Source organism: Puccinia triticina, chromosome 3A (genome assembly GCF_026914185.1).
Source record: "Puccinia triticina chromosome 3A, complete sequence".
Taxonomy (NCBI): Eukaryota; Fungi; Basidiomycota; class Pucciniomycetes; order Pucciniales; family Pucciniaceae; genus Puccinia; species Puccinia triticina.
The window spans coordinates 7,351,781-7,374,111 of record NC_070560.1 but is presented as its reverse complement, the minus strand read 5'-3'; the positions used below and the strand labels follow the sequence as shown (position 1 = coordinate 7,374,111).

Here is a 22,331-nt window from a genome sequence, read left to right as displayed (position 1 = left end):
ACCAATTTTCCCCCTGATGTACGCGAGTACATGAGGGGGAAAAAATCACAGGCTGGGCCTTTCACATCTCCATGGAAAGCACACACTGGTCATGGAGCCAATAAAGGAATATATTCTGGATGAGTTCTGGATGAATTATAGATGAGTTCTGGATGATTTTTTTGGCAAGTTATGGTTTATTTCAGGATGATTTCCAAATGATTTCTACACTGACTTCCAGTCTTGTTCATACCTATTCAAAATTTCTTTACCAAAGGCCTCCAGCACAGTTATGGAAAAAAGTTACGGTAAGGCACTCCCTGGGGAGTGGGAACATATCTCCCCTGGTGGAAGGTTTTGATTTGCTGAACAGATTGATCCAAGACTTCTTCCTGATTCACACGGACAGCCGTATCCACACCGTTGGAGTCAAATTCTAGTATGTCAATAAAATAGTGCTTAAGCTCCATTGGCGTATCCATTAAGTTTGACACTGATTTCTGGTTTACCACCATATCCTGTAGGTAGATTTTTGAGGCCGCTTGTTCAAAAACCAATTCCTGAGAGTAAGTTTCTGCTTCCGTAATGTCCATCATAAGTTCTGAATTATCTGTTGTTGGTTCCAAAACATCCATAACAGGTTGCGTGATTTTCATGGCCGGTTCCAGGACGTGTTCTGTTGGTTCCTCTGTGAATATGCGTTGTTGGTTGTAATCAGGAGGTAAGCCTAGAGCCTTTGCTTGTTTTTGGAGTTCCACAAGTTCTTGCTGCAGGGTTTGGATTTGTTTCCAGCAGCCTTCCTCTATCCGTATAACTTCCGTTTCCGCAGTGGCAACCAGGTGATTCCATTTGGTAACTTCATATTTCCCACTTTTCCCTTTTCAAAGCTTGCCGTTGTTGAATAAGGTTTGTTTGATGTATTCCTGACTTTCTCTTGAAAATGGACTTAAAAATAAAACACTGGATTCTTCTTTCTTCCAAACCTGGTAGGATTCCATCATGTAATCAAGGATTGCGTTGAATTTTCCGAGATATCTTCTGTAAGTCTGGTAGTTTAAGATTCCTTGTTGGGCCTGTTGTCCTGCTACCTTGAATAGATCCTTCTTGGTGTACAAAACTGAAACATCAAATTCTCCCCAGGTGTCAATCATTGCTGTACACAGGGTATCCCAGTCGCATTCTTTGTAACCGTCCATATCCTCGATTTGGCACTTCAGTTCCTCCGTTCTTATGAATCATCCAATCTGAAGAGCTCTTTGAAATTTTGTTGAACCAAACCAATCTGCTGCCTGTTTGTATTTCCGTAAGAAGGTGAAGAATTGATTTCCATCATAGAATAGTTCATTTTCATCAATAAATCCTGGTGGATAATCTGATTGTTGGTAGGCAGGCTGATATTGTTGTTGTTGTTGAGGCCAATAATATGATGGTTGTTGATAAATAGGGTAATGCTGCTGAACCGGAATCCAAGGATGTGGTGGCTGAGCAGGTTGTTGTTGTTGTTTCATTTTTTCTTGTGAAGTGCTTTGTTTTGGTTGAGTTTCATCTAAGTCAGGTAAGCCCCCTTCAGTAGGATATCTGAATCGATTATCTGATCTTGTTTTGCTTTCTTTCTTTGTTTGAGCCAACATTGTAGTTTTCACATTCCTAATCATGGCTGGGGTCCCCGTAAAAGGTCTTTTCCTTGAAGTGGTTCTTGAATTAATTGTATCTTCAAAATCTGGTACGCCAAACGCTATATTCATGTTGATTCTTGTTGATCTTGTAGTTTCATATTATGATGATCCACTGCTAACTGTTACTGTGCTCTGAAAAAGAAACAATAATATCTGGTCTCTGGTCTCTTTACCAGGGCAAATTGGGGTTTTTTTCTTTAAAATAATTGATATAAATAACTATACCGTTCTGGGATGTTTTTCTAACAGTCTCTGCTTATCCAAATTCTTCAGGTCTTACACTTGCCCTTCTTGAGGTTTTATAAACAGCTGTTTTCTTCAAACAATTCCGGAGTTCCCTTCTAACAGGATCCTAGTTATCCAAATTCTTCAGGTCTTACTCTTGCCCTTCTTGAGGTTTTATAACTGGCTGCTTCCTTTGAGATACTCTTTTTAGTTTGCATGGTTAAGTTTTCTTTTCAGAGGTTTGTAATCGGTCCTTTGGATGTTCCTAAAAGTTGACTAGTCGTTCAACAGAATAACTGAATATGCCGTTGAGTTTGATAGATTTGTTGATGAATTTGATTCCTTTCGCCGCACAGAGTCAAGATCCGTTGACAAGGTTTTGGTATTTTTAATTGAAATCGGTTATACGTTGTCGATCGAACAAGATTATCCTATCACGTTGGGGACTCCCTTGTAAGACTCAAAAGTGGTTGTGAAACCCTTTTGCTGAATGGAGAAGGGGATGATGGAGGTGAAAACTCTGCCCTTCTATACTATCAGATAACAAGACCCACCAAGCTAAGCTTGGCAAGCTTTAATCAAGTGATAAGTCTGGTCTAGTTCCAGATGAATTTGTTCGATGACAGGTATGTGAGAGTTGAGAGGGTTTATGATGATGGAAAGGGTGAAAGTTTACTCGATCTTTCCGGTGGGGGTTGAACACAGGTCTTTGAGAGGGTGGTATAGAAAGTTGAGAAGAGTGTCTGGACTGAGAAGGGTATATGTCTTAGTCGGGAGTTGAACCAGGAACCGGGTAACTCGTGACAGGTGCGTGATATGCAACCAGGAGATATGAGAGTATGAGAATATGAGGGTGATCTCAGTGGTTATTGCAGATAAGAGGGATGATACGGTATGTTATAAAAGTGTAAAGGTGATGATAATGGCTAATGGGTGATATCTGTATAACTGGTGGGTACTGAACTGAGGGAAAAACAACTGGGGGGAGAGAGCTCCTTATATAGAAAAATGTGAGGGATTATAGCTACAAGGGGGACCCTGGATGAGGGATTTTAGCTGGTGGGCTGCGTACAAGTGGTGTCAGAAGATACTAAATACAGGCAGAAAGTGGGGTGAGAAATGAAAGATGAGGTCATACTATGCAAGGAGTGCATAAACAAAGCAGGGAAATGTCAAATACAGGGGTACCTCATGCAAGGGGTGCATGAGTGGTGTCAGACTAATGCAAGGAGTGCAGAAATGGGGTCAGAAGACTGCATGCAGCTGCAAGAGGTGCATAAATGAAGCGGGGACATGTCAAATACAGAAGAAATGGGGTTGGTCCCCTGCATATGCAGTGGAGATAAGAGGGATAGAAAAGAGTATGTGTTTGGCTGGGGCTGAGTATGTGTATACCTGGGAAAGGTAACTTGAGGGGTGTTACAGGTTGATGACTGGGGCTGGCCGTGTCCATGAGGGTCCAAGAGGGTGTAACTTCCAATCCAGCGGGGTTTCAGTGCTGCTTCCAGTGGTGACTAGGGGTAAAATTGGCCATAGAATCCATTCCTGAGGTCCATTTGGTGGTATCTTGAGGCCTAGTGTGAGTAAATATATGTATGAGAAAAAACTTTTGATTTTTCACTTTTCTGTCTACCACAACGCTAGTCTCCTCAATCAAGCACCCGCAGGATGGTGCTTCCAGGCACTTCGCCAAACTGCAGGAATCCGCCCAAAAAGACATCGAGCGAACGTTTGGGGTCCTTCAGGCCTGTTGGCATGTTCTAACTGGGGGTTGCCGGTTATGGCAGAAGCATAATGTCATGGAGATGATGCTTTGCTGCATCATTCTTCACAACATGATTGTTGAGGAACGATCGCCGCTGGACCCCTTCCTTGAAAAAACGGACACCAAAATCATCAAAAATCATCAAGACCCTGCCTTAACTCATACCTGGGCGAACTATCTCCAGAACAACCATGATCTACACAACCCGGAAACCCATGCACAGTTGCGCAAAGACCTGAAAGCCTACAATTGGTTGCTCTGTGGCGACAAGAGGGACTAAGTAGCTCTCTCTCTCATTTATTCACAGTTCTCCCTCTCTCAATTATTTTCATTATTTCTTGTTTTATTTATATAGTATGTATTGTACCATGTACCACATGAAAGCAATACAACCAAGATAAAACACAAGAGATAGATTGAGGGATCAATCAATCAATCAATTGATCTATTGATCAAGTGGAGAAGATACAAGAAAGTAATCAGGCCCGGGATTGCCATTTTCTCTTGATTTCTTGCTTCATGATCATGAGGACCTCTTTGGTATCTTCATCGTCGATATCCTCGGATTCACGGAGCAACTTGTAGTCGTTCATCTGCGTTTCACTCCGACAAAACTCCTTTTCAATCGTCACTTTTTCTTTTTCCAAAACCAGCTTTTCTTCTTCTATTTTAAGCTTTTCCTTCTCAATATCATTCTTAGCAATCAGTATCTCATTCCCCTTTTGAAAGGCTCCAAGGTGTTCTTGAGTGATCTCGGTGAGCTTGTTTGCTTGCGCAATGGCCTCGTTGTGTTTGTAACCTTTGACATGTTGTTGTTTAGCGGCCTTACCACCAATAGGCCGGTCAATCGAGGTGGCTGAACTGGCACTTGGGGTAATCCCGGTGGAAGGAGATAAATCTGGCTCGATTGGGTCCGGCAAAGCGTTTGGGTGGAGTGGTGTGCTTGGCTGATCTGGTCGTTGGTCCGATTGCCATTTCGGAGCAAATCGGAGTTTCTGCCAGGCCAAGAGGCAATTGAAGGCCACATTCTTGTTCTGAGCTTGATAATTCTTCATTGCCTCTTGCAACCAATCATCGGGGCTCGACCCACTTGGAGGATTGCGCTCAATAGCATTGTAGATCGGCAAGAATTTCAGGGTCGCTGTATTCATCGCACCCCATCTGGCAGGATGGAATCAGTAATTATGTAGATCATGGGCAGAATAGGAATTGAAATGCTTACCAAGTTTTTATTTGAGCATGATCCCAAAAGTGTACCTTGGAATGGGTGTTGAAGTCACTCTTGATCTTGCAAAAAAAGGTCTCACCCGACTGATTGTTGGCAAACTAGGGTTGTTTGCTGACGTTGATCCAAGAGATGGCGAGCTGCTCTTCCTCACGAGGGAGCCAGTTTGGTCCTCTCTTTTTCTTGGGTGTCGGATCAGTAGTGCTGCTATCTGGGGGGGGGGGGGAGTCGGCCATGGTGTGTTTGTAGGACTTGAGGATTTTAGCGAGTGTGGTTGGCAGGCTTGTTAAAGCCGTCTTACAGAGGCTCTTTAGTGGTGGTTAAATCTAGCAAGGCTTAGAGATTTGACTAAAGATTCATTTGTTAAATAGCCCTAAAGAGGGCTCGGGGGTGGAAATTGTGACCGCTGCGCTGCGCTAAATGACTGCTTTTTCTAGCGCAGCGCAGCTGTTACAACGTTGCTTGGAGTTTTTTCCCTCCCTCCTTTCCTCCCTTTTCCCTATCAGGATATTCCTTGTTATTATGTTCCACACCTTAGACTATGAAAAAAAAATCAAGAAGCTGCAGTGCTGCCAGTTGACATCCAGAATACTCAATTTACTCCTCAATTAGAATAAGAATCATACTCATGAATCTCAAACCCTGGAATATCCAAGTTTATTAAAGCCTCTGAATCACAAAACAAAACTTCAAGGGTTTCCCCTACAAATCTTCAGAAATCACAAAAAAAACAAGGGTTTCCCCTTTACAACCTCCAGGAAAAAAAGATGAAGGGTTTTCCTTCTACAAAAACAACAATAATACAATAACCAAAAACAGAGCAATAATCTGCACCCAGCCACCTAACATCAGCAAGCTGATGCACCGTGGCCCACCATCCATCCCTGTCTAGCAGGGTTAAAAAATGGTGAGAGGATGACTCCCAGCGCGCCGCATTGAAGGCATTATGCAAAGGGGGGCCACCGAGTAGAGCCCCTCAAACTGCGCAAGTGCAACAGCGGAGGGGGTGAGGACAAACCGCACGCTGGAAGTACAGCGGCAGAGGACGCCCTGAGGTAAACAAGCAAGCAAGCCGAGGCCCATCTTATAGACGATCCGCCACTGCCCTACCTGACTCCAGCAGCAAACTCAACTGCTGCATTCATCAAGCCATGACAACTATGCCACCGCCATGCCCCTCCGATGCCTCTTGACCTGCGGGGCACTGCTCTCACTGGCTAGGCGTTGTCAACAAGACCCTTGTTTGATATTAGGTTGGTCTCATGCGTATTTCTTTGTAATATTGACCGTGATGACAACCACAACTTGGCTCACATACATTCTGTCCAACCAAAAAAAAATTGCATTGAATCTCATCAGCAACTGTTGTCAGAGCATCAAGCTACCCTCCATCCTCAGCCTTGCATCAGCACTATCAGTATCAGTGTCGGCATTGGCACCGGCGCCAGTGTCTTTGTCTTTTGCCTGCGCCCTCAACAAGGAACTCGCCCTTTACTATTGCAAAATCGCTATCAACCAATACCACCTCGCCTCCGACCATCCCCCCCGACGCCGGACACAACGAGGGCCAGAAAGCGCGTGCCGAGCTCCGCATCCTCGGTGTAAGACTCAAAAGGTGTTGTGAGACCCTTTTGCTGAATGGCGAAAGGTATGGGTGAGGTGCAAGCTCTGCCTTTCTGTATATCAGAAAACAAGACCACCAAGGTAAGCTTGGCAATTTATTTTGTGATAGGATATGTTCAAAGATGAGATATATAAGAGGATTGTTGTCGATGTCCGAGGTTGATGGGGTTACTGATGTATGTGATAGGTGACGGCAACTTGATGTCTCGAGTGGGGCTTGAACCTAGGTCCTTGGCCTGGGGGTATATAAGTTCAGAAAGGGAGGAGTGATGAGGGTGAGAGGGAGCTAAGCTCAACCAGGAGTGGAACCGGGGACTGGTTACTGGTGAAAGGTGTGTGACTGAGCGGTGATATGAATTTCAAATAAAGTGTGAAAGGTATGTGAAACTGAGTGGTGAAACTGTGATATGGATAGATAATATGAGTGATAAGTGAGTAGAGAATATAGACCGCTGGATGGCATGAGGCGGGAACAACTGGCAGGCAGAGGCCTCCTTATATAGACAATGATGAGGGAATTTAGCTCCAAGGGAGCAGCTATGAGGGAATTTGGCTGGTGAGAAAGTAAAACTGAGGGAATTTAGCTAGACTATCTACAATGCGTCCCTTTGATATGCAAACAGGATCATATATATTCATACAAGGATTTTCCAAGATCAAAGATATGCAAATGGGAAACAAACATATGCAAGGAAAAATAGGAGGTGACGACTGATAAAAGGAAGGAAGAAAAGTAATTCATGTGCTGTATGCATTATGCCAAGTACGGTAGCCAAGAGTTGAGTCTGTGTGTGAACCCATTCGGACTGGTGCGTGAAAGGGGTGATTTGCGTATCTTCTGATCCGGTAGAGATATGAGAGTGGTTTCAGTGGGTGACTAGGGGTTATTTTGGTCCTAGATTCCATTTCTGATGTCCATTTGGCCGTATCTGGAGGCGTTTTGTGAGTACACATAAAAGTTTGAATTTTTCCTCCTACAAACACAGGAATAATGACCACATCGGCATCTCTCTCGCCCTCCTCGGCAGTATTGGATACGCCCTCTACGAGATCTGGTACAAGCGCACAATCGCCTGGTCGGACTCCTACCTGACCCCGCTTGGATCAGAAGGGGGGAAGAGGAGGAGGAGCAGGGGCGACCGAAGGGCAGATTGGAACCGGACGGGACGCACGGCACGGCGCCGCCCAGCCTCTACGGCCAGGACACAGCCTGCTCGACGCAAACCTCATGAAGACCATGCTCGGCCTCGCGTCACTCTGTCTGCTCTGGATCCCCAGCCCCCTGCTCAACTGGTCGGGCATTGAGCGCTTTGAAGTCGTCAAGGACCCAGCAATCGCTTGGATGATCTTGGGCATCATCTTTGTGGGCGTACTCTTGTAAGAGCCTCCCCCCTCTTCGAAGATATGTTCCAGAGCTCATTGACCGTGTCTTTGCCTCTGTATTTCTGTAGCAATGCTGGCTTCATGATCCTGATAGGCCTTTGGGGCCCAGTCTTAGCAGTTGAGTCTACCCTTCCCTGCTCTCCCCACCACCACCGCCAAAAACACCCACTTGGTTTCCTAGACTAGAAAGACTAAGGTCCGCAGACCCACTTAAACTGAAGCTCCTCTACCCCTCTTCAGTCCGTAGGTAACTTGTGCACCTTGGTCCTGATCGCGATCGTCGACCACACTATCATCGGCGCGATCAACTCCCACGAGTCCGACCGGGCCGTGCCCCCCTTCGGCATCCTCAGCTTCATCGACTGCCTCTCCATCCTCAACTTCTAGAATTCATCCTCCTCCTCTTTGTCTCTCATCTTCCCCTCCACCCCCATTTTTTTGTGGGTAAGCATGTTGTGTACTTTTAGTCTTATGTGGAGTCTGAATGCACCTTCATGACCATCAGCATCAGTACCATCATCATTATCATTGTATTGGCAATCAAACTTGTAATATTTTATTGAAATAAGTACAAATCATACATCTTCAATATCTAAGAAGCTTGACAGCCTGGTCCATCACTAGATGCAGAACCGCTTGCTTGTTGGGGAATCAAGGAACTTACCGGAGACGGATCCTTGAAGCCAAAGAAATCGTAAATGATATCGTCCCTCTTGAGCTGGATCAGGGGGGTCAAGGGAGAGAGAGACATGGGCCCAGCGGACATCCTCGTCCTCGAAAGGTTCGGGCCGGGCTTGGCAAGTTTTCTGGGGAATCAATGTTTTCACATCTGCTTCTCATTAAATTATAATCCTGACCCTCCTGATATATCTTCTCTCAGCCTTCCTCCCATTTTCAAAATAATTTTTTTTGGCTGGTGAAGCTGCGTGATGACGTGTAGATAATCTGATTGTTGTGTTAGATCTGGTTTGCCCACCCATACAGCATGTACATATATGAATCAAAACTTCTCCATTGAGAATCTTTGGGGCCAAGTCTCAAGCACTACCAACGTTACCTGATATCCAGCAGGGGATACTTGGTAATTAAATATAAGGGATATCCAGTATAGTTTTTTTTTGTTCTGTAAATTGTTTTATGGTTTCTGTAAATTTTCTGTAACTTGATCATGCGTGATTTCTGTAAGTTTTCTGTGACTTACAGAATTATTACAGGGGGACTTCTCATTTGAACAACAGTTACAGAAAAGTTAAGGACTTACAGAAAAGTTACAGAAAAGTTAGGGATTTACAGAAAAGTTACAGAGAATTTACAGAAAGTTTCCAGACATGTAAAAACACTTTACAGAACATAAAATGATGTATACTGGATATCCCTCATATTTTACCAAGTATCCCCTACTGGATATCAGGTAAGGTTGGTAGTGAAGATGGCTTTGCCACTGAAAATCTAAAGTACAAGCCTCTTTTCATCCCTTGTTGAGGGAATCATTGACATGGAGAGGCCATTGATATACATTGCAATTCCCTCCTGATTAATTCCCATTCATCATCATGTGTGATTGTTTATTCTCAATTTCCATATTATTGGCCTGCTTATCTTGAGTTGTTGAAATTTTGAACATTCAATCAGGATGATGGTGGGAATAAATTGACAATTACTTAGTGCATTATGGGTAAACTAAAACATTCTAAAATATGCTGCGGAGGCCAGCCTATGACAGAGAGATTGCAGCGGCGAAGCCGCCTTGGCCTCTAGTTTGCCTAATTTCTGCAATACTGAGTCTGAGGTAACAGTACAGGTTTCAAAAAACTGAGTCAAGACCTGTGCAAATTCACTTTCATTTTCACATACCCCTTTCACGTGCACATATCCCTTTCATGTGTAATTGCCCCTTTCATCATGTGTACATAATCCTTTCATGTTCACATGTCACTTTGATGTGTAGATATCCCTTTCATGTGTGAATACCCATTTCATCATGTGTGAATAACCCTTTCATGTTTACCTACCCCTTTGATTTGTACACTTCTGTGTAAACACCCCTTACATGTTCACACACCCCTTTTATGTCATCATGTGGAACTATCAATTTCATGTGTAAATAAACCTTTTCACATTCCCCTTTCATCTGTTTCACCAGGGGAGACTTTGACACACTCTCCAGAGAGTGCCAGAGTCTAATTTTATGTTGTTCTGGGTCTGATGTGGATTAGGAGATGATTGATAAAGTCTCAAGAAGTCAATGGGAAGTGTGTCAGAAGTGATGCAGAATTATCACAGGACCTTGTGCAATGTTTTATAAAACCTGCTGATCGAGCGGGACGTGAAGGGCGCGGAGGCGTGCACCAAGCAGGTCATCTCCGACCTCCTCCAGAACCGCATCGACCTCTCCCAACTCGTGATCACGAAGGCCTTGGCCAAGGCGGACTACGCCGCTAAACAGGCCCACGTCGAGCTGGCCAAGCGGATGAAGAAGCGGGATGCCGGCAGTGCGCCCGCGCTGGGAGACCGGGTGGCCTACGTGATCATCAAAGGCACTAAAGGTTAGTCACACATTACTTCCCAGGTTTTCTCTCTCCAGAACTTTCTGGCTGATAGGTACCGGGAAGGATCCAGATGCCCGCGCCTATGAAAAATCTGAAGACCCTCTGTACGTGCTCGAGAACAACATCCCGATCGACACGAAGTATTACCTCGACAACCAGCTCTCGAAGCCGCTCATGCGGATCTTTGAGCCCATCCTCGGCGACAAGTCCTCCTCCCTCCGTAAGCGCCCGCCATCCACTCCACCCCCGCATCCATTTTCGTCAGACTGAAGTTGCTTGTCTTTTGCAGTGTCCGGCGACCATACCCGCATCGTCTCCATTGCTACGCCTACTCAGGGCGGCTTGATGGGCTTCATCAAGCGCACCGAGACCTGTCTGGGCTGTCGAGTCCCGCTGGGCAAGACGACCAAGGACACCAGTACGTCTCACCCCGCATCCTCCATAACCTCTTGCGTCCCTCGTGCCACGCCCGCTCCCCCAGCTGATCATCCGGGTCTGCCCGTCTGCTCAGATACCGGGGTTTGTAAGAACTGCAGACCCAAGACGGCCGCCCTCTATTCCAAACAAATGGCACTCACCCAGGGCTTCGAAAACGCGTTTGCAAGGCTGTGGACCCAATGCCAAGTTCGCCCATTCCTTTCCCTTCTCCAAAAAATCCCCGGCCAGCCCAAGAGCTCACATGTGTTTACTTTTTTTCGGGAGCGCGCTCGCAAGAGGTGTCAGGGCTCGTTGCATCAGGAAGTCATCTGCACCGCGAGCGATTGTCCGATCTTTTATATGCGCACCAAGAGTCGCAAAGATGTCGAGGACTCGTATGCCGTTCTCCAGCGCTTCTACGGCGCCTGGTGATCCACTCTTCCCTTTCTTTCCTCCCTTTCATCTTGTTGTATTTTTTAGTAGACTTCAAAAAAGAAACACAGGATTGTCGCTGATGCCGTGTGTGTTCGCTGCGGGCCTTGCACGTATGTGTGCACTTTTGAGCACTCAGAACGTGTGTCCTAATGAGAAGGAAAAATAATGACTGGTTATCCGTTGTCGGTGCTATGTCTCTAACTGGGCCTTCTTTTTTGTGTGGTCTGCACACACCTCTCGTGTGTTTTGGATCTCGCAGATAATCTGGATTTCGGGAAGCGGGATTGGCAAGAGCAGGAGCAGAGCAACTTAGGGAGGCGCAATTCTAATGCGTGGATTCCAGTCTGTTCCGGTGTCATGCCAGTGGATTCATCTCAATCGACTTGCGCATTCAATTCGGCAAGCCTGTCACGCAGATATTAACGTCCAGGTCATGAATTTGCACATGTGCCATGATACTGTGAAATTTTTGGGGCTACTGGGGCACAGGAAGCGATATTACAGGTCCCTGCCGCGTTAAAATATGATTTTTTCATGTCAATTTTCTCTAGGCTCAAGGAGACCTAAATGACTTGATTATTTTTCAGGGGGATCATAAAAAGTCATTCTATTGATTCATCAAAAAATATCTCAAGAAATGCAAGCCGTTTTTTGGGGGGAATGCACAGTGCGCAAAGAGCCGTGGCGAAAGCGCGCACTGGGGGCGGGACGTCGAGACAACGACCCCCACAGTGCACGAAGAGTTTCTCGCAGTGCGCGAAGTAAGTCCGTAAATTAATTAAAATCTGTCATGAAATAATAGTTAATCAATGCCCAATTATTACTCATTTATGATGAATTTTTGTTGATCAATTTCTCTATGTCAAACAACAAAGGGTAGTTATGTTACATTGTGTTATCCATGCAATTTTGGTAACGTAACTACCCCCGTTATCCGGGGACCCCCGTTACTTTACTAGTAATGGGGTCATTTCAGGCCCTGCGCGTAACATACTGGGCCTGATTGTTGAGGCCCGTTATCGTGTTATCAATAACGGACCATTTAAGGCTTTTTTTGCCTCATTTTTTGCCTGTTGTCAGGGGCTCCGGGCGCCCGGATGAGGCAACAAGCATAAAAAAACAGCTTAATGTGGTGCGATAACGTAATTGCACCGCCGTTACGCGTAACACGTAGATAACGACAAAAATTCTGTTACGTTACTGTTATCTACGCGTTACGCGTAGCGTAACTACCCTTTATTTTGTCAAAGGGGTTCCAAACAACGTAAATGTGACTTTTGGGGAATTTCATGGCTTTCTGACCAGTTTTTACTTGTAATGGAGCTGTGAAAGGCCCCTCCAGTGATCTGTCACCCCAATGTACGCGCGTACAAAAAGGTGACATTGGCAAGCTGGAAAAAAACTCACATGCATGTGCATGGAGACATTGGAAAACAAACAAACACAAAAACAACTCACAAGCTTATATATGTTAAGAAGCCAGGATGTCTATCTGAAATCTGGGACCACACACCTCCATTTTGTATTCTTCTTTTTATCCTTTTTCTCCCTTGTTTTCTTGTTATACATTTTGCTTTTGATGTGGCACTTGGCCAGAAATACATGTGGTCTCTCTTGGTTGATGTCTTGGCAGTTTTGTTGTGAGGGTTGCAAACTATGGTTTGTAAATTTACATTTAGTTGATCCATGGTGAGGTTTTGCAACACTTAATTTGCAGCCTATGATGATTTGTGCCTGATTGGTATGTGAATTTGCTAGAAACATGGCTTATGTGTTATTTTGCAGATTATATTTCTTGCAAACTATATGGCACGTGAAAAATGTCTTGCAAAATTACTTTTCAGGCTGTCTTGATTGTAGTTTGCAATTGTAATTTCACAAAAATTCTGATTTACTGTAAGCGCTTGCTAGGGAGCGCCTCACTGGAAGAGGGTTGAGGGACAAGGGTTGAGCAACAAGGGTTGAGGGACAAGGGTTGAGGGACAAGGGTTGAGGGACAAGGGTTGAGGGACAAGGGTTGAGGGACGAGGGTTGAGGGAGGACCCCGGAAAGCCCCGACCAAGCCGACATATGTAAATTCCTGGAATTCCGGGTTTTGGATACGTGGGCAAATTGGGTTTTTGCCAATCGGACCCGGTTTAGATATGGTGTACATAAGGTGGATTTTCAACAATAAATGCCTAAAGGGAACAATTGGGCAGGAAAACCCTTTTTTGGGTGGGAATTGAACCCAAGACCCAAATATTTGGTTTTGGTTTCCAGGAAATGCCAAAAAGATACCGACCACATCAGGATCATCTTGGGACAAAAATTCAATTTGGATACATATCCGCTGAATTACATCAGGAGCATTTTGCAAAAAAATATCCCCCGCATACGTGCGACATATGTCGGCTTGGTAGGGGCTCTCCGGGGTCCTGTTGAGGGACAAGGGTTGAGGGACAAGGGTGAGGGCGCGAGGGTGAGAACAGCTTCTAGAACCTCTGATTGTTATTGCAAAGGGGCAGGGGAGCTAGCTCGGGGGAAGTCTCAGTACTTCCCTCTACATACAACTTATGGGAGGAAAAAGGGGAGAAAGGAAAGGAGGAGAGAGAAGGAAAAGGGGAGGGTGGGAAGTCTCAGTACTTCCCTGCCGAGCTAGGAGAGGCGGGACTGGAGGGACTAAGTAGGGCGCTCGGTGTCGGTCCGTGATACTTCTGTGATACTTCCTGTGAGTACGCGGGGGGCGCGGCTCACATTTCATGCCTTTTTTTTTGTGGGTAGGTTGTAAAATTCTACTTTTGGGCACATTTTGTGCATTTTTGCATGCCATATGATTTGCAACTCACATGTTTTGCAAAATATGGTTTGTAAAATTATAGTGACCCGGCCACCAGCAAAAAAATCCAATCGTGAACCCCATTGTATCTAGCTACAGTTGCTTTCAAAATCTCTGGAGTGAGACTGGGGAACCATAAATTGAAAACCAATTAAATCCCAATGTGCGCTTGTATGGGGGGTTTTAACTGGTCTCCATTCACCGCCATCCACGAAAAAGGTTTAGCGTGGCAAGCGAGGAAAGGCAAGCGTCGAGCGATAGGCAATCGATTCTTTACACCTTCGAGACTTATCGAGACTTATCAACCCGTTCCAGCTGACCGAAAGAACCTTCCTCGACACATAAGGCAACAGAATAAAAACCAAGTGCGATGTGTGTTGGGCCCCCAGGCGCCGGCACAGATTTTAATTACACTGCCATACCGCCCGAAGTAGGATTTTAGACTCACCTCTCTAATAGAACGCTGGTAACTTCAACACCAATGGAAACGGGCAGTCACCCCGCATAGAGGCTCAAAGGCCTATCTACAGCCGTCGAGGGACAGAGGTGATCACTCTATAAATGGGCACGACACATGCCGAAAGTGTGGAAGCGATTCTTCCATCCTCCTATGAAACCCAGTCAAACACATATCTGCCGTCATATTATCTTTCATCCCTTTTTTGGCTCTCCAGATTGTGTTTCTACTTGGCTGGCCCATCTTTCCAAGAGCAACGCTCTCAAGCCTCATTTCGATTCAGTTAATCACTACATAATTCCTACTACGAGTCAGACAAAATTCATAGAATGATCTCCATCCGGCTCTTTGGCCTAATCTATCTATTGGCCGATTGGAACGTCACTCAAGCGTCAAACATTCCGTTCAAGGTAACCAGGTAAGAGAATATTACGATATTTCTGATAATCTGTTGGGTAGGGATGCGGTGCTGATTACATGCATGAGTCTTACAGATTAGTTCCTCGTCGATTTGCTCAAGAATCGAAGCCCCTTCAACTCAGAAAACCACATCCAAAATGCCCTGGCGAAATTTGTGGGACTATTTGTCAGTCGATCATGAACATCCGCCTGATTGTATGGGCCTCAGTTTCACCTATTTAAACTTGAATGTCATCTTTGCTTTGCAGACGGCGGGATTACCGTGGCTTTGCTGGCAGCAGCAGAGCCTTGCGCCGCACAAGACATCGCCGATAAACTGATTGATGCTGTTAAGGTGAGTCACATCTTTGGGCAAGCAACAGATTCGCAACTGATTCCTCTGTTGAATAACGCCTCGAATTAATCCGCTGTCTCTTGTGCGCTTTTACTTGAAAAAGGATCCGAAAATTGATAAAGAAGTTCGTGAAGACGTCATCGAAATGGCTAAAGCTGTTGCCGCTGTGAGTATAGATTCGCTTTGCCTCAAACACGCTTCTTTCTGTCTTCAACTAAAAAAAAAAAAAAAAACGGACACTTAAATCAGGCGGAGAAAAATGTACCTCCGGACTTCTCAACGACTCCACCAAAGCTCCGGAAGGCGCTTCATTGCCACAAAGAACCCAAGAACAAAGAACTTGAGGGTATTGTTATGAAGCAAGATCCAGCAACCGAAGGATTGAAGGAATTTTTTGATCCAAAAACCAAAAAGACTGTGCTATTAGGCACCGATCCACGTACTCTCCCTCGAGGCAAAGCAAATAATAAGGATGATGGAAGTGAAAAGGATAAGGATCGAGAGGAAGATCAAAAAAAGAAAGAAATCGATAAAGAGGATAAAGGTGGTGATGGTGATAAGGCCGGCGAGAAAAGGCCGGGGTTTTCTCAAAAGGCAGACGCAGAAGATGAGAAATTGGGAATTTCGACGAAAAAAGAATTCAACAGACAGCTAAACAATGACGGTGGTGGTGGCGGCGGCGGTGGCGGCGACAATGGTGGCGGCGGTAAGGGTGGTAGTGGTGATGATGAATTTGAAATTGATAAGAGCAAGGCTGGATTCAACAAAAAATTCATTGACCCTGAATCTCTGAAGGATTGCAAGAATCCCAGGATAAGATTTGCAGCTGGTATCAATGGTAGAAAGAAAGATGAAACAACTTTCATTCCAATCAGCAAGAAGTTTGAGCATGGAGAAGCACTAGGTAAGTACTGTCAATATGTCTTTGCTTTAAAGATCTTGGATGCATATTCTTACACTGACTAATTCTTTTTATATCCCATTTCTTCTTTTTCAAAGATTTGAGTATCATCACCAGATGTGAGTTTTGAAACTGAATGTTATTCCCTGTGCTTTACTAATCAGTTGAACTAAATCCATTGTGAATTGTCAAAACTACCAAAATAGCTTCCTGTGACAAGCTTCTGAACTGTGACTTAGATAAGGATAAGAAGGATGAGATTTTCAACAAGTGTAAAGATATATCTCAAGGCATTGGCTCTTCAAAAAATGATGGTCTAGGTGCTGATCATTGGAACCTTGCAGTGAGCTTCAGGCAAAAATATATCATGTGTTCACTCTTGCTTCCATGGTTCCTTGACTGAGGTTGACTGATGTTTTTTTTTTTTTTTTTTTTGACAAAAATTTAAAACCATTTCCAACATAGTTGTGAGTAAAACTGCTTCACCTTATTCACTTCATAAAAATAATGATACAACTGTGCTAACTTTTTTGTTTTAACAGTGGATTTATCACTCACTACGTAGACAACAATCTTCAGGGCAAAAATGGAGACAAAAAAGATGACAAAGGTGGAGAACAAGGCAAATAAAGATGACAAAGACATTCATGGAAAAAGGCCTCTACCAAATAATTAGCAACTACTATACCAAGAACTCATTCCAGTTTGGTTGAACCAACTAATAAGACTGGATTGTGTCTGAAACCAGTATCATGTTCATCAATTAAAATAAATTCATCTGAAGTATCTTGGTTGGAGCAATAATCAATTTTCTCCAGATTTGGTTGATATATTATGATAGCAAGATTTGTTTTAGAACCATTAGTGTTTTCAAAATTCTAATTCATGCATCTTTATTAATCTAAATGTAAGAAAAGCACAAACAGATTTTCAATTCCTGATTTTTTTGTAGATTATACAATTTGTACACATAAATTCAAAACCAATCATAAGTATCTTGATGATTTGCATACCAATTTCAATCAGAATTAATTTCATCCCACTCTACAACACTGGCAAAGAAACTGTATACAAGAGTAAACCAATTGGATCTCTGCACATGGTTTATTGTAGTATTAGGGTGGTCATTGTTGGCCAAAGTTTGTTTGGAAGATGAAATGCTTCATTTGATAAAAAATTATCAAGTTTCCCTTATATAATTGAATGGGTAGTATAACATGAGCACCATACCAACTGCAAGAAAATCTTACTCAACTGTGCCCACCAGTTGACATGTGGGATGCTCCAAGTTCAACCAAAAATCCATTGGGGGGTTTCACAATTGAAATTTACAAAACTGTAGGACACATTTTAAGGTGTTTATGAACATTTTTTTAAAAAAATTGATTGATCTGACTGACTCATCAGTGTTAATTGTTGCTGTGAATTTTACCAAAATGTTAAAAGTTTGTTCATAAAGGCCTTAAATTTAGCTCCAAATTTTAGTCAAATTCAATCGTGAACCCCCTATAACTCCATCTGTTCACATAATGGCTTTTCTTGGCACAGTCAGTGTGCACATTGCACAGCACAGTCACTGTACATTAAAGCTTGTTTGTGCTCAAGCTTGGAGAAAGCTTGGATTAACACAAGCTGCCTGATATTTCCCACATGTCAACTGCAGGCAGCCAGGTGAGTTTTTTTTCCAGTGAAATATTGGAGGACTTCCCGTCACTTTTGAACAGATCTGGAATTCCAGATTTCACAGGGAAATCTGGAATCTGGAACTCTGGATCACTTCGGGGATCTTCGGGGACCCAGATTTCCCTGCGAAATTTGATATCTGGTGGCTCAGATCTGACTTTCCAGATTGACAGGAAGTCCTCCACACTACAAACATTTATTATTTTGCCCAAAAAAAAAATAAAAGTCAACATGAAAAAAATAAAACCAAAATTTCACTCAGGGGAACAAACTGAGCATGCTGAGCCAAAAAAATAAAATGTCACAAACTGAGCAAAAATCATTGGACAATGTTTTGGGATGGTTTTTTTTCACGGGCCTGGCGGGCCTGGAGCGGGCTTGAGCGGGCCTTGAGCGGGCCTCAGACGGGCCCAAAATCTCAACATGGGCTTTTGGTGGTCTAGAAGTTCAAGTATCAACCCGGGCCACTGAAGAGCCCATGGGCCTTTGAATTCCCAAAATGCCCACCATGATCCCCCACATAGCTATTGGGCTCTTGGTTGCCCATGAAGATCCCTATGGGCCAACAAATACTTCCATCATGGGATCCCATGGGCTTTTTGCCTCCTTTCTGGGCCACAAAAAGCCCATGGGGAGCGTTTTGGACCACCAAAATCCCATGAGGGTATCTGTTGGCCCATGGAGATCTTCATGGGCTACCAAGAGCCCATTAGCTATGTGGGGGCTCATGGTGGGCTTTCTTGGAATTCAAAGGCCCATGGGCTATTCAGTGGCCCAAGTTGATACTTCTAGACCACCAAAAGCCCATGTTGAGATTTTGGGCCCATCAGAAGCCCCAGAAGCTCCCAGGGCAAGGCAAAACTCCTTTAATACTGACCCAATGTGCTTTTGGGGGCAGGCCCGTCTGAGGCCCGCTCCAGGCCCGCTCAAGCCCGCTCCAGGCCCGCCAGGCCCGTGAAAAAAAACCATCCCAAAACATTGTCCAATGATTTTTGCTCAGTTTGGGACATTTTATTTTTTTGGCTCAGCATGCTCAGTTTGTTCCCCTGAGTGAAATTCTGGTTTCATTTTTTTCATGTTGACTTTTATTTCTTTTTTGGGCAAAATAATAAATGTTTGTAGTGCCATTACATGTACTCCCTCATCCTTGCTTTACAAAACTTAGGCTATCATCAATGCTGCAACAAATACAACACATGAAGTGTATATGGTAAACATTTTCCATTGAAGATGCATACCTACATGTCCAATTTATTGTTTTTGGCCATCATCTGTATGATAACGGCTGAAAATAAAAAAAATTGGGCATTGAGGTATGCATCTCCAATGAAAAATGATTACCATATACGCTCCATGTATTTTGTTGCAGTGTTGCTGTCATAATCAAGCCTGATAAATAATGTCTGCACTCTTTTCATCACACCAGAACATACACAACACCAACAAGGTGTTATGGCAAAGATGATGGGCAAGGGTGCATGCAGTTGATGAAAGCACCTAGCACGAGAGCACCAGGCATCCGATGCAAGCATGCACACACCCAGCTACAACTGAGAGATGAACAAAGCAATGGACGGCTTCCCGTCCAGATCTGCAGGCCTCCCAGAAAAGATCCCGAGCCCCAAAAGCGGGATTTCCCTGCAAAACTCTGCACTTTTCGGGCCTCAAGCGGCATCTGCGGGGGTCCCGAGTTGCACGGAAAATCGTCTACTCTCTATGCAGATTATTAAGGCTCCATTTGGACAGCCGTTGGCACCCGTCACAGCTGTGCAATCTAGTTACAACAAGTCACATGTGGACGTGTCTTGCTTAGAAGCTTGCCCCAAACTTCCCAAGTGTCACCCACACGAGCCAGCCAGGGCCTAAGGCTACAAACTACCAAGGACCTATGGCCACAAACACGATAAATTACTCTACTGGATCGCTCCAGCCTACTCCAGCTCTGACACTCTCCTGTTCCTAACCACCCACGCCCACACTACCAGCATACACAAACATAAATAAACATGTACATTTATACCTACTTATAATGTATACATGCATGTTCTGCTCGAATAGAAAAGCAAGCTTCTAAACCTGTGTAAACATGTCCATCGCAAAACATACAACAGAGGAGACTTTCTCGAGGATGATTATACACACAGACGTAGGCTCCCTCGGGTGATCGCAGAGCAAGGAGCAGGATAAGCTGTGGTAAGGGGGTGGTCTCTTTAGTTCAGGAAGAGGTTGGAGGGGAGGCCCGTCGAAGGAGATGGACCTGGTCCGGCCCGCCGTCAACCCTCGGTCTGTTCGCTCGCCTGATGGGCCGGCCGGACCTGGCTCCGAGGGTGGAGGAGTTGGTGGTGACGCTGCAGCTGCTCGTGTTGCTGCTGTTGTTGCTCATGCTCATGCTGCTGCTCATGCTGCTGCTGCTGATGGGGTGGGTGTTCATGACGGCTCGGATCCAGATGCCCAGCATCCGAGCGACCTGAGAGACTAGACCTCGGCAGCAAGCCGTCGCGCTCCTTCCTGCGTTTCTTGGGCCGAATAGCAAACCCTATGAAAAAAAAAAGGATTTAGACGCAGTCAGCATGGGTTGTATGTGAGCGAGAGGAAGCGGGCGTACCGGGCGAGGCGGCGCCCAAGCCGATGCTGAACCCTCGAACAGGTGTCACTTCGCCCTCGACGAGGAACTGGCGGATGAGCTGGTCGAAAGGATGGGACGTTCTGCGGGGGTTGTGGGGGGAGGAAGAGGACTCCGATCTCTGGAGGAGGAGGGTGGTTCTGCGGGAGCGGGGTGGGCTGGAGTCGAAGGAGTCGTCGATCCCGCCCGGGTCTTCCGAGTACACCGTCGGCTCTTCTCTCTCCCCCTCTGCTTCCTCCTCCTCCTCCTGATCATCATCGTCGTCCTCTAGCGCTCCTATCCGTGACGAGGACGGTAAGAGCGGCGTTGCTTCGTCTTCGTCGACCACCGAGCCCGCCCTCGACTCCTCCTCCTCGCCCCCTCCTTCCTGCTCCTCAGAGGAGCTCTTCGAGATGGTGTTGCTCGTCCCGATGCTCACGACCCATACGCCTCCGAGGAGGATGATGGTTCCGAGGGAGATGGCGAAGACCTGGAAGGCGCTCAGGAGCTTGACCTGGTCGTAGTAGACGAGACTGCTGACGATGCTGGAGAGGTTGTAGAAGCAGAAGGCGAGGGGACAGATGAGGGTGGGGTTGACGAGTCTGAGGGCCTTGTTGAGGTACCAGAGCTGGAGGAGGGCGGAGATGAGGAGGACGAGGAGGATGAGCCAGGTCTGGGGCTTGTAGAACTCGTTGACCGTGCCCGTCAGACTCCGGATCAGGAGCTCCACCCCCGTCTTGGCGAACAGCAGACAGATGCCCGAGAGCGTGCCCGAGGTGGATCCGTAGGCGATCCCGATGAGCAGCTTGAGCTGGTCGATCTTCTGCCGAGACAGCAGACCCTGGCCTCCGCCCGGCTCGTCCTTGTCAATCGCCAGTTGGACTGGGCCTGAGGAGTACGTCGAGCGGGACCTTGTGAGCGTGCGGGAGAGCCGTGTGGGCGGCTTGTTGCTGAAGGGCGGGGTGAGAGGGATATGTGAGTCGATGATGTCGATGGGTTGGTGGGGGAAGGATAGAGAGAGAGGATGGTGCTGCTGGGTGGGACTAGAGAGTGAGCGGGGTCGGTAGGCTGGATAGTGATGGTGGTTGATGTGCTTATTTTGGTGTTGGTGTGAGTGGTTAGGAGGTAGATTGAGTGAATGCCTCGATAATCTGTTGTTGTTGTTCGGGTCGGGGGGAGTTGGGGTGGGGGAGATGGTGAGGAGGGAGATGGTTTCGAGGGACTGGTTGAGCCGGAACTCGTAGAGATGGGCGAAGGAGCACAGGAGGGAGAAGGTGAGGAGGAGGAGGATGATTTCGACGAGGAAGGGTGTGCGGGAGTAGAGGAAGATGAGCTGGTCGAGGTCGTGGCTGGCGGACTGGTCGGGGAGGAGGCCGTAGAGGCCGATGAGCAGGGCGCCGAGGCCGATGAGGATGGTGCCGAAGATGAGGTGGGGCGAGAAGCGGTCGGCGAGGAGGAGGCGGGCGAGGATGGCGTTCCAGAGGAGGGAGATGGCGCCGAGGGGGCCGAGGATGATGAGCGGGAGGGTGCCGATCTGGAAGATGGAGCCGAGGATGTTGAAGGAGAAGTAGATGGTGAAGCCGACGAGCCAGACGGGGCGGGCGTAGTCGGGCTTCCTGCTGGCCGGCGGCAGACGGTCGTTCTGGAGGTGGGACTTGCGCTGGATGGTGAGGCCGAGCGACTGGATGAAGGAGGCGAGCAGGCCGAGCGAGATCCCGAGGGCGAGGTTGAACGGCGCCGGGTGCTCGGCTGGCTCTGAGTCTGAGGGGGAGGCCATCGGGTGGTTTCCAAGCTGGCAAACGACCATCTCCATGGAGGGAGGGAGGGAGGGAGGGAGGA

The 22,331-nt window shown here is 46.1% G+C and overlaps 4 protein-coding genes across 4 annotated transcripts; 3 read left to right on the top strand and 1 right to left on the bottom strand.

Moving 5' to 3' along the window:
- Nucleotides 1-7,730: 7,730 nt before the first annotated feature.
- On the top strand, nucleotides 7,731-8,263 carry PtA15_3A807 (uncharacterized protein; the record flags this gene model as incomplete). The annotated part of the gene is made up of 3 exons (XM_053167812.1): nucleotides 7,731-7,870; nucleotides 7,945-7,993; nucleotides 8,117-8,263. The coding sequence occupies 3 exons, from the start codon at nucleotides 7,731-7,733 to the stop codon at nucleotides 8,261-8,263; spliced, it is 336 nt and encodes a 111-aa protein (XP_053018992.1).
- Nucleotides 8,264-8,625: 362 nt separating this feature from the next.
- On the top strand, nucleotides 8,626-11,274 carry PtA15_3A806 (uncharacterized protein; the record flags this gene model as incomplete). Its single annotated transcript, XM_053167811.1, has 6 exons — nucleotides 8,626-8,673; nucleotides 10,197-10,422; nucleotides 10,496-10,645; nucleotides 10,715-10,843; nucleotides 10,937-11,049; nucleotides 11,140-11,274. 6 exons carry the CDS (start codon nucleotides 8,626-8,628, stop codon nucleotides 11,272-11,274), a joined length of 801 nt encoding a protein of 266 aa, XP_053018991.1.
- A 3,607-nt stretch (nucleotides 11,275-14,881) lies between these two features.
- Nucleotides 14,882-16,772, top strand: PtA15_3A805 (uncharacterized protein; the record flags this gene model as incomplete). The annotated part of the gene is made up of 8 exons (XM_053167810.1): nucleotides 14,882-14,970; nucleotides 15,047-15,138; nucleotides 15,221-15,306; nucleotides 15,410-15,472; nucleotides 15,556-16,210; nucleotides 16,306-16,326; nucleotides 16,414-16,527; nucleotides 16,750-16,772. 8 exons carry the CDS (start codon nucleotides 14,882-14,884, stop codon nucleotides 16,770-16,772), a joined length of 1,143 nt encoding a protein of 380 aa, XP_053018990.1.
- Nucleotides 16,773-20,100: 3,328 nt separating this feature from the next.
- On the bottom strand, nucleotides 20,101-22,269 carry PtA15_3A804 (uncharacterized protein; the record flags this gene model as incomplete). The annotated part of the gene is made up of 6 exons (XM_053167809.1): nucleotides 20,101-20,147; nucleotides 20,325-20,426; nucleotides 20,496-20,724; nucleotides 20,801-20,851; nucleotides 20,932-21,102; nucleotides 21,190-22,269. The coding sequence occupies 6 exons, from the start codon at nucleotides 22,267-22,269 to the stop codon at nucleotides 20,101-20,103; spliced, it is 1,680 nt and encodes a 559-aa protein (XP_053018989.1).
- Nucleotides 22,270-22,331: the final 62 nt, after the last annotated feature.